General features: G+C 46.1%; 1 protein-coding gene across 2 annotated transcripts; it reads left to right on the top strand.

The window, feature by feature from the left end:
• Positions 1 to 1656: 1656 nt before the first annotated feature.
• WBP2 (WW domain binding protein 2) lies at positions 1657 to 9874 on the top strand. Of its 2 annotated transcripts, XM_074160126.1 has the most exons (8): positions 1657 to 1771; positions 3541 to 3649; positions 4202 to 4337; positions 5935 to 6027; positions 6334 to 6450; positions 6663 to 6788; positions 7976 to 8052; positions 8246 to 9874. In XM_074160126.1, exons 1-8 carry the CDS (start codon positions 1713 to 1715, stop codon positions 8297 to 8299), a joined length of 771 nt encoding a protein of 256 aa, XP_074016227.1. In that variant the 5' UTR covers positions 1657 to 1712; the 3' UTR covers positions 8300 to 9874. The 2 variants fall into 2 exon arrangements, with proteins under 2 accessions (XP_074016227.1, XP_074016228.1); XM_074160127.1 differs by lacking the exon at positions 6334 to 6450 and having other exon boundaries at positions 1713 to 1771.
• Positions 9875 to 10466: the final 592 nt, after the last annotated feature.

Genomic DNA, 10466 nt, shown 5'->3' with positions numbered 1-10466 from the left:
ACTGGTTAATCCTTCCAGTTTAACACTCTCCAATATAAAAAGGGGTAGTTTGAAGATGGGATTGATTCCAGCATGGAGAGCAGCCAATGCTGGCCTCAAAAATCCGTTTGGAAGTGTGCAAAGCACAAAACGTGCATCAAATTTGAAACAAAAAAAAATGGTTAGAAATGGAGCAGGCATCTTTAAGGGGCTACGCCTCATTTTATGTGCAGCTCCATTACATATGTGGGATGATTTTTAGTCTGCTCTACCCAACATCTCAATTCTGCCCTGCCTGCCTCCTGAACATCCAATTTTGTCTCCATTTCACTTAATTCTGGGCTTTTCCCAGGGAGATCCCACCAAGGAGTGTTAAAATCGCTTGTGGTTGCATGGGACTCGCAAACAGCCCCTTCTTGCATGCAAAACTGGACAGCCTCCGAGGGAAAATGTTTTACCCGCTAGTGAGCCGGCCAGGAAATGTCTTCAGGATAAAAAAAATGAGGTGCAAACCGCAGCAAAATACAGCATTTTAAAACAAAATCATAGAATCACAGAATCATCTAGGTTGGAAGGGACCTTCAAGATCATCTAGTCCAACCATCAACCTAACTCTGACAAAAAAAAACATCACTAAACCATGTCCCCCAGCACCATGTCAACCCGTCTTTTGAACACCTCCAGGGATGGTGCCTCAACCACTCCCCTGGGCAGCCCATTCCAATGCTTGATTTGAATGCCATCGGCGTGCTCTGCAACTCCCACCCGCAAAGCATCACTATTCTGGAGTGTCCTTGTGGGCAGAAAAGCCAGAAAAATTGCTGCCAAGATCGGGCGGGCTCCAAATAGCTTAAATAATTTTATTATATAGGATCAGCAGGACACGTAATCAGAAGATTAATGGGTTTATAAACATGCCAGAGAGCTCTCCCAAAAAGGAGACTGCTTCTTTGGATTACCCCAGCTCTGTCCCATCCAGCCTGGCCTTGAACCCCTCCAGGGATGGGGCAGCCACAGCTTCTGTGGGCAACCTGGGCCAGGGTCTCACCACCCTCAGAGTAAAGAATTTCTTCCAGAGATCCCATCTAAACCTACCTTCTTCCAGTTTGAAACCATTACTCCTCCTCTTATGGCTCCACTCACTCCCTGATGAAGAGTCCCTCCCCATCTCTCCTGGAGCCCCTTTAGGGACTGGAAGGGGCTCTAACGTCTCCCTGGAGCCTTCTCTTCTCCAGGCTGACCCCCCCACCAAACTCTCTCAGCCTGTCCTCACAGCAGAGGGGCTCCAGCCCTCGGAACATCTTCGTGACCTCAGCTGGACCTGCTCCAACGTCCTTCTTGTGGCAGGAGCAAGAGGGGTGGAGGCTGGGGGTCTCCTCAGGGATGGTTAGGCCTGGGACAGCAGTTCCCCACAGCTCGTGGGCCTGCTGTCCCCACCTGGGCTTTGGTGGGGGGCGATGGAGGTGTCTGCGGACCCGGTTTTGGCCTGAGAGAGGTGGGAAGCACCCCTAAAACCGAAAAGTCCCCGGACCCCCCCCACCGGCCGCCACGACACCGGCCGGTGTCGTGGCGGCCGGTGGGGGGGGTCCGGGGACTACAAGTCCCAGCATGCACCGCGTGTCATGTCCCGTCATGCCTCGCTCCCGCCGTCGCGTCCCGCCGCGCAGGCGCAGAGTGGGCTCGGCGCTGCGAGGAGGAGGAGGAGGAGGAGGAGGAGGAGGAAGGCGGCGGCCATGGCGCTGAACAGGAACCACTCGGAGGGCGGCGGCGTCATCGTTAACAACAGCGAGAAGTGAGACACCATCCCCTTCTCCCTACCTACCCTCCGGTGGCCGGGGGGCAGCGGGGAACTGTCTCCACCCTCTTCCCTTCTTTCCCCCCTCAGGGTTGTGTGGGCAGCGGGGGGTGGAGGGGGTGCCGAGGGGCTTGGGGGGGTGGTTTAACCCTCTTGGTGCCGGCGTGTGTGGGCTCGTCCTCCCCTCTTCTCCCTACGGTTGTTGGGGCTGCACGTCTCCCCCTGCCCAAGGGTCTCCCCCGGGGGAGCGCTGCTAGGCCGCAGCCGCGGGCCTTCCCTCCTGACACCCTTCCCTGCCCGCCCCCCCTGCCTGCTGCTGGCTCGTACTGCTGTCCCCAGCCTCCCCCCTGAGCGCTCAGTGAGGGCTGGCAGAGCTCAGTCCCCAACCAGGTGATTCTGGCCTGGACCCAAGCCTCATCTTTCTCTCGCCACCCGGTGCTGCGGGAGATGTTGCCCCTGCGCTGTGCCTCTGTTGAAGAGGCTGCCTGCTTGGGAACTGCTAGGCCTCCTGCCCGGTTAGGTTTGCTGGGTTCCTCGCGCGCACACCCCCACCGTGTGTTTGGGAAGCAGCGGCAGTGTTGGAAAAAGGTGCTGGGCTATAACCATGGAAACAGAAAGCCTCCACAGAGCTGCCTCTGTCTGCACGGCAATGGGCTGTCCTCACCCTCTGTGTCTGCCAGTGTCTCAGTTCTGATGTGGCAGTCACCTGCTTCTGGGACAAAGGAGAAGTTCATTCTTCAGGGCTTCTTTCCATGAGGCCAGTTAAACGTTGGTACAGGAATTCTGCGCCTGAGTTACCATTGGGATGTGACCCTTCTTAGAAGAATTTAGTAAAATCAATTCCGGGGCTTTTTGCATTCACTGAAACAAACAACAGCGGCAGCTCAATGTGTTACTGTTCCCAGTTGTCAGCCTGCCTTGGATCAGGGGGTACCTCTTGTGCTGTAGCACAGGCTGCTTGTTGATCCAGCTGATAATGCTGTAGCCTGGACAGAGCTGCCGGCCCCTGTGCCCATCCAGAGCTTTTGCTGGAGGGAAAGGTGAGTGACTGAGGATGGTAACACGTAAGCTGCCAAAGATAACAGCGGTGGAGGTTTCTCCAGCTTTAGGGATTAGAGTCCCTAATGTGGATGCTGTTATGTCAATACAAGTTACCCTCTGTATCCGTGCAAGGGTATTGCACTGGTTTTAATCAGGTCAGTTTCTAATTGAGAATTAAGGAGTCAGTGCGGACAACGCGGGTCAGTGAAGTCTGGTGACAAGAAAGGGGAGTTCCTCTTGATCACAGTTGTGTGACAGAGATGCTTAAGCTGTGGTTAGACCTTCAACAGCCGTGTTGCATAAGGCAGCCTGAGCAGTTCCTGCTTAGCGGTCCTTCCTCTGTTGTGTTGCTTGTGGTGCAGTAATGTGTGCACAGTAATTTCTGCACACTTGTGTGCAGAAATGCAACACCTTAAAAAAAAATACATATATTTATGTCTCGAGAGTTTGATCAGTTCAATTGACTAAATTCACTGGCTGTGCAGACTGCGGTAGCTGTGCCAGCACACTGAGGAGGGAACACAAGGCTGAGAACAAGCAGCCAGCACTACTTAAATTGCTGTTGCCAACATCAAAAAAATGCAAGCCAGACTGATTTTGTCTGCCGAGTACTGGCCTGAGGATAAAGCCTGTTTTGGTAGGTCGGTAAACTTACATGTGTATTGCACTTCTGCCTTGAGCTGTAACACTGTGACACCGTGTCTGCTCTCTCATCTTGTTTGCAGTGTTTTGATGACCTACGATCACGTAGAAATTACCTTCAGTGATATCGAACCTATGCCAGATGCCTTCAAAGGGACCAAGAAAGGGAGTGTTTTCTTGACTCCCTACCGAGTAAGTAGTAAAAGGCTTTATCTTGTGTAAGGAGATAAAGGGCTCTTTGCGATTCTGTATTTAAACGTCCTCAGTGCATGAAAGTCAGGATAATCTACTACCCCTTGAAGTATGGCTCATCCTCCCCCTCTGGGGAGCATTATGAATTCATTGCATATCCTATCTGTTTGTCAAAAGATAATAAATCTGATTAGTTCTTATACAGGCATCTGTTTAGTCTACCAGGCATCTTCGGGACTGGAAATTAGCAATGGTCTGGAAATGCGGAATGCAAGAGCACAGCTACTAAATCATAGCTGTGTGGAGCAGCGAGTTCTGTGGAAGCTGGGAGGAGTATTATCTGAGCGAGGGTAGCCTTCCTGGAAGGCTTTATTGCCTCGGGGCTTCAGTTTACCCTTGTGGCTGTTCTGTGTAGCTTCTGGCTTGCAGAACTGACAGAGCTTCGGATGTGGGAGGGAGTTTCAGTCCATCGAAAAGTCTCTTCAGATAATAAATTTGGGCTGTGTTTCCTCTCTGTTCTAAATACCCTTTGTAATGCTATTTTCTTTTCAGGTTATCTTTGTATCGAAGGGGAAGGATGCAATGCAGTCTTTCGTGATGCCCTTTTATTTGTTGAAAGATTGTGAGATTAAGCAGCCAGTCTTTGGAGCAAATTATATCAAGGGTACAGTGAAAGCAGAGGCAGGAGGTATGTATAGTGCAGATCTATGTTCTCTATCTTAGTTCAACTACACAATTCATAGCAAAGTATCCGGTGTAACCAAACTGGATACTGACCAAGTGGGTTTTTAAAGCACTGCTAAAATTATGTTTCTTTCTTTGAAACCAGCAGCTAAAAATATTCCCCTTATCTGCTCCCTTACAGTTACAGTGAACAGATCTGTTCTGCAACCGATCTCATTCCTGCTCTCTGTGCAAAAGACCAAGTGCACTCAGAACGAGTGATCTCACTGAGTAAACATCAGAGCAGAGTCAGGGAATGAGGATGTCACTTTGCTTTGGTCAGTTGGGGTTACCTGTTAGTTCTGCATCCAGGTCCTCCTGTGCCAAAGACTTGTGATCCTTTCTGGATCTGTTTGGGTTTTCAGGTGCAGATCTCCAGAGCTCTGTTCTCCTGGTGTGCAATTCAAGGAAAAGCATGCTTTTGCTATAGTGCATCTTAGCAGTAAAAATGACACTTGGAAGAGAATGGGCTGTCTTAAAATCAGGGAATCTTCAAGGGGCGGTTTCGTATTATGTTCAATGAGGAGGTTGTGGTAGACATTTTCAAGAATGTTTTTTTAATCACTGTTTCATGCTTCCACTTTTTACCAAAGGCACATAGTTCAGTAAACTCTTTCATCCCCAGCTTGGTTTAGGCTATTAGTTGTGGCACTGAAGTCACCCTGCGGTGCTTAGGAGACTTCAGTCTGTAATCCTGAAATCAGCATCGTAGCTTCTGTATGGGAGCAAAGTGGGACCATCCAGTGTGAGAGGAGGCCCGAGCAGTAACGACAAACTCTAAACTCTGTGAAAGGCAAACGGCTTTAGCTAAATCTTTGTGAGTTTTCCCCAGAGGCTGTCTCCTTTAATGAGGAAGTTGCTTTAACAGCCATGAGAGTCTGGTATAGCTCAAAAGGCTCTTTAATCTACATGTCCCTGTTTCAACACTGACACAGCTTCTGCTTTGATGCATTGTTGGGACTCTGGGCTGTGCATGTTTTTCTTTTTTAGTCTGTAATATGAGATGTCACTAATATTTTTTTTATTATTATTATCCTGACTTGAAATATCTTCCATGGACTCTTAATGGATTTATGTGAGCCATGTTTTTCATTAAGCTCTTTGCTTCATTGGGCACTCAGACTCCCAAACTAATTTATAACTGACAGTTAGGTGTAGTTGCAAAGGCTTTTTAGCAAATGGGATTAACAAAATCCCTGTCTTCTGCACTAATCTTATACGAAGCTAGAGCAAATCCACACTCCTGATAGCCTGGTCTGTCAGCAGCTGGTGTGGTGTGCCTGCTGTGGAAACAGGCACAACTTCAGTAAGCTTTTGAATGTCTTCCTCACTTATGTTTCTTCAGGTGTCTCTTGACATGAAAATACTGCCCAATGTGATATTTTTTTTCTGATAATAGGGTAATTCTGCCACAGTGTCTGCATATTTTTTTTTTTCTTAGATATTTGGGATAAGCTCTTTAAGGAATTATATACTGGGCAGGTATAGAGATAAAGCATGGAAGCTATATAGCATTGAAACAGCTTCTCCTTCCATCTGAATTCTGTCTTTCCTCCCTGCAGGCGGCTGGGAAGGGTCCGCCACGTTCAAGATGACCTTTTCAGCTGGGGGCGCAATCGAGTTTGGGCAGCGCATGCTGCAAGTGGCATCTCAAGGTACGGGAGTCGGGCGGTGTCTGCTGTACAGTTCTGTGGTTTCAGAAGGCCTTGCCTTCACCTCGCAAAAAGGGCAATTTTAGGTTAGGGCAGGTTGGATTCAAATCCATGTGAGTTCCAGCTGCATCTGGAACTTGCTTGTTTTAAAAAATACTTTTTTTTTTGCATCCAAGTATCAGCAGATTTATTGGGATGGAGCTTGTTTGTTTTTCAGATAAGGATTCTTTAAGTTTGTTGGAGATCTTTCCCTGCATTTGGTGCTGGCTTGATGTTTTCATGAGGTCAGCTTTATCTTTACTTTTCCAGTCTCCAGAGGCGAAATACCCAATGGAGCTTACGGCTATTCCTATATGCCAAATGGATCCTACGCTTTCGCACCAGCTGCAGCTAATGGGGGCTATCCCTACCCACCACCTCCTCTGGGTAAGTTCGGGAATTGAGGATGGAGGCTAGTCTAATTAGCAAAAGTTAAAATGGGAAGAAGAGGGAAGAACCACTAATTTTACATAGTCTTTTAGATTGGATCTGATGCCTCGTGCAACTTTACTTTCTGAGCCTTTGGCTTGTTTTGGCTGCGTGCTGTGACCCACCCAAAGGAGCTAAGTCTTTTGCTGTGTTATTTTCTTTCCTGACAGAGTTCTATCCCGGCCCCCCTGTGGCTGCTGGAGACATGGGTTACATGCAGCTTCCACCCCCGCCGTACCCGGGGCCCATGGAACCCCCCCCTGTCAGCGGCCCAGACGTGCCCTCCACTCCTGCAGGTAAGAAGCATGTTCAGGTGAATTAGCTTGTAATGGTTTTATTACCCAGGAAACAGACATTGTTTCTTGTCTGTTATCTCTTGGGGAACTTAGAGTCATCTTAGATGCTCCATTTAGAGGTTTAAATTGTTCAGGAGAGGGATGAAGGAGCTCCCCTAATCTCTAGCCTTGTATATTCAGCTCAGTCTGGAGGCCAGCCCGATTCTCTCCAGGGTGGATACCATTAGTGGATATTTTGCAGCTGGATTTATTCTTGTGGCAGAAAAAAGATACAGTTTATGATTCTCCTGTTGTGATAATCTTGCTCTGTTAGATGAATAAAAAGAAATTGATGGTGAAATACGTTTCTGTTCCATTTTGGTTAGCAAATGTGGCTTTGCTGTTATTTGCTCCCCCTCCCCCCATTTCACTCTAATCTGGTTACTTTTGCTTAAATGATATTAAACAGAGGAATAGATAATGGAAAGGAGCTGAGGAAAAGTCAGTCTTGTTTTCACTCATTTGGAATTTATCAAAATTATTTCGAACATGGTCTTAAAAGGGTCGGGAACCAACCCAAAAAAAAGAGCTTTTGTGGTTGGACAGAACTGTAGATCTCTCAAGGATAATTTCTTATCCAGACAAATATCTTTAACTTCTCTCTTTTGTTTGAATAAAAAACCAGTCATCTTTGAACTATGATTTGGAAAGTGGCACTGATCCAGATAGTTTTACAAGACTTTTTTGTATTGTGCAGAAAGAGAAGATCTGAATTATCTTAATAAATTACCATCTTTAAACTATGAATCCCCTGAGCTGCTATAAACTTGTGCTGATTTTTGTTTTGTTTTGTGTTCTCACTCCCAAGAAGGCTGGGTTGTTGACTGTTTTTTAAGGGGTATTGTCTGTATTTAGGTGAAACAGCCATTAGCGTTTATTTGTTGGCCAACAGGCAAGTCCCAGGTGACATTTCCAAACTAAATCTTGGAACTATTTCACTCTGACTTGACAGTTCTGTGGCAACTGAATCTTTAGTACTTGGAGGAGATAATGCTCAATTTTGTTCGTTGTAGCTATTTTGCAACTCGAGCATTGGTCAAATAGTGCTTTGTTAGTAAGGCTTGATGGCTGACAATATGTGGAGTTTTCGTTTGATTGTAAAAGTTCTCTGTGTGTCGCCAAGTTGGTAACTTCTCTTTCTGTGACAGCTGAAGCGAAGGCTGCCGAAGCTGCTGCCAGTGCTTACTACAGCCCCGTCAACCCACATAATGTCTACATGCCCACGGTAAGTTCCTGGATTATTCTGGTATTGCAGTGTGAGCCCAAGTGTGTATTTAGCAGCTCTTTTTCTCAGTGACACAGCAAAGTTTGTCTAAATTGATTTGGGGTTCTTTTCATTGGTGGTGTTTGTGTTTTTTGATTGGGTTTTTTTATTACCTTAGCCATGAATTGAGATTCTTTTATTGTCTTTATTTCAGGACCAGCCACCCCCTCCTCCGTACTTCCCACCAGAGGACAAGAAAAACCAATAAGCTAACAGAGAGCTTCTCCACAACTCATTGCTTTCTTAACTTCCCACTTTGGCAGAATCTTGGGGCATGGTCCATAGCACTGAGGAGTAGAGCCTTCCCCCGAGGCAGGTAGCTTTCCTGGACTCTAGTGGTAGATGTGTGCAGAGAAAGGGGAGAGATTTTGGAAGCCTGGGTTCCCTCGCAGAGCCCTGAGGGGTTGCTGTCCTGCCGCAGTGTTACCTTCTCCCTCTGCTAGAACTGGAGGTTCGCGTCACCTGTGATCATTTCCCTTACGTCTGTTTCTTTTGATACTTATAAATTATACCTCTTTAGAGTATAACTGCTCCACACTGATAATTAACATGCTCATAACATGGAAACAAGGCTTTTGGGGGAACTGGGGGTGTCTTGAATTTACCTTAGTATGCAGCCAAGAGCATCTCTGGACACAGGGGTGTCTCTGGGTATTCCTCTCAACCCAGAGTGTCACATCCAACTTTTCCCTCTGCTACAGAGAAAGGGCTTCAAAGGGAACCTTTGGGATCTTAAAGGAAATAGATATCCATTAGGTTTTTGAGATCTGTTAAACTTCCTTGGGTTTTTTTTTAGCTAAGTCATTCCTGACAATTGTAGCAAATAATGTGGTAGCCCTCCAAAATTTTCTGCTGTGCACTGTGTACAATGATGCTGACGAGCTTCCCTTCTTAAGAAAACATACTACTCTTTATAGGGTTAATTAGTAGCATCTAACTAGTTACAGATCATATGGGAACACTAATTTTCTTTTGTCTCTTTTCCAGTTAGACATGTGGGCTTGAGATCACTAAGTCCTGAATATTCTCTTTATTAGTCTATAATGCACTTTTTTTTTTTTCTTTCCTGTAACACAAGTTACACTTTTTGGCCAGTGAAGCATTTTACTGCTGTGATTTAACTGTTAATTAATAGCTAATGGGGAGAAAATAGTTGCTTTATTTCTGCCCTGGATGCACTTGAGAGAATATGCAAAACGTTGGAATAAGCTGTTAGGTACAACCGAGCTGCTCATATGAAGGTTGTTTAACGCTGTTCCTGGATCAGCTGTGAATTTACTTCCCAGTAACTCGAACGTGGGCTCCTTGGACTGAGGGTTCGAGCGTTTCCCTTCCGTAGCGTTGATTGATTGAGCTCATTAACGACGACTCTAATATGCAGAACCTCTGCAGGACCGATCGGAATCCAGGTTGTAAAATGTTGCACAAATCAGACCTTTGCTGACTTCTGACAGCTGAGAGAGTGAAAATCCTTCCCGGCAAGTGTGAAGAGAGCTGATGTGCTAGGAAACCCCTGAGACTTGCTGCATGCAGCCTGCTTGGAGAGATAAAAAAAGGTCCACCTCCTGTTTTCTTTTTGTTTGAGTCTCGCTGATTAATCAAATTGCTACTGTCCGTGCACTGACTTTTCTAGAATTGCTACTGCAGTGATGTAAAGAAATGGTTATTTTAAAAAAAAAAAAAAATATTTATTTTGAAAATGTTTGATTAATATATTAATGTGAAATGACTTTTGAATGCAGATTTGTTTTGCCAAGACTGTGAAGTAAAGAGAAATCAGCTCAAAACTCAGTGTTTGAGTATTTATGTGTGTGTTAGTGGGCAAACTTGGTGACTTATTAGCTTTGTGTGGGGAGAGGGAGAATTAAACAGCAAAATCACGTTGGATTTTGGTTTTAGCTGTTCATTGGTGACATTAGTCACTTGATTTCTCTTGGCTGACTTTGTGAAATGAAAATAAGATGTTAAAATCTTTTAACAAGCACCCATTTCACAATTCCTGTTGTAAACGGGTGAGGCGACAAGTTAATGCTTTACCCAGATGTGTCACCCAGGTGGTTTTTCGGACCAATTGTCCTTGTAAAACTTGTAACCTACTGCTAGAAGAAGCAGTCGAGGGACACAGCGTAGTTGTTGCCTCTGAAATATGTCTGTTGTTAGAATAAATCCATAATTTTATCCTTTTTTTTTTTTTTTCAACCCAGAGTCCTGGGTTGCACTGACGTGTGTTAAACAAGTGATTCAGAAGCTGCTCTACAGGTAACATCCAAACCCTGTGTGGTTTCATTCCCCTCTGAGCTGGGACCAGCCGCCTTCATTCCCTGGGACTCCCTGAACAACCGGGGTGGACGTTTCCCAGGTTCTGCTCTCCTCCT

Source organism: Numenius arquata, chromosome 17, assembly GCF_964106895.1.
Source record: "Numenius arquata chromosome 17, bNumArq3.hap1.1, whole genome shotgun sequence".
Classification (NCBI taxonomy): Eukaryota; Metazoa; Chordata; class Aves; order Charadriiformes; family Scolopacidae; genus Numenius; species Numenius arquata.
This window is presented reverse-complemented; position numbering and strand designations above follow the sequence as displayed.

Coding starts and splice junctions, on each gene's coding strand:
- WBP2 (XM_074160126.1), top strand. CDS start 1,713: ATGGCGCTGAACAGGAACCACTCGGAGGGCGGCGGCGTCATCGTTAAC. Junction 6,028..6,333: donor GCTGCAAGTGGCATCTCAAG/GTACGGGAGTCG, acceptor TTACTTTTCCAG/TCTCCAGAGGCGAAATACCC. Junction 8,053..8,245: donor ATAATGTCTACATGCCCACG/GTAAGTTCCTGG, acceptor TCTTTATTTCAG/GACCAGCCACCCCCTCCTCC.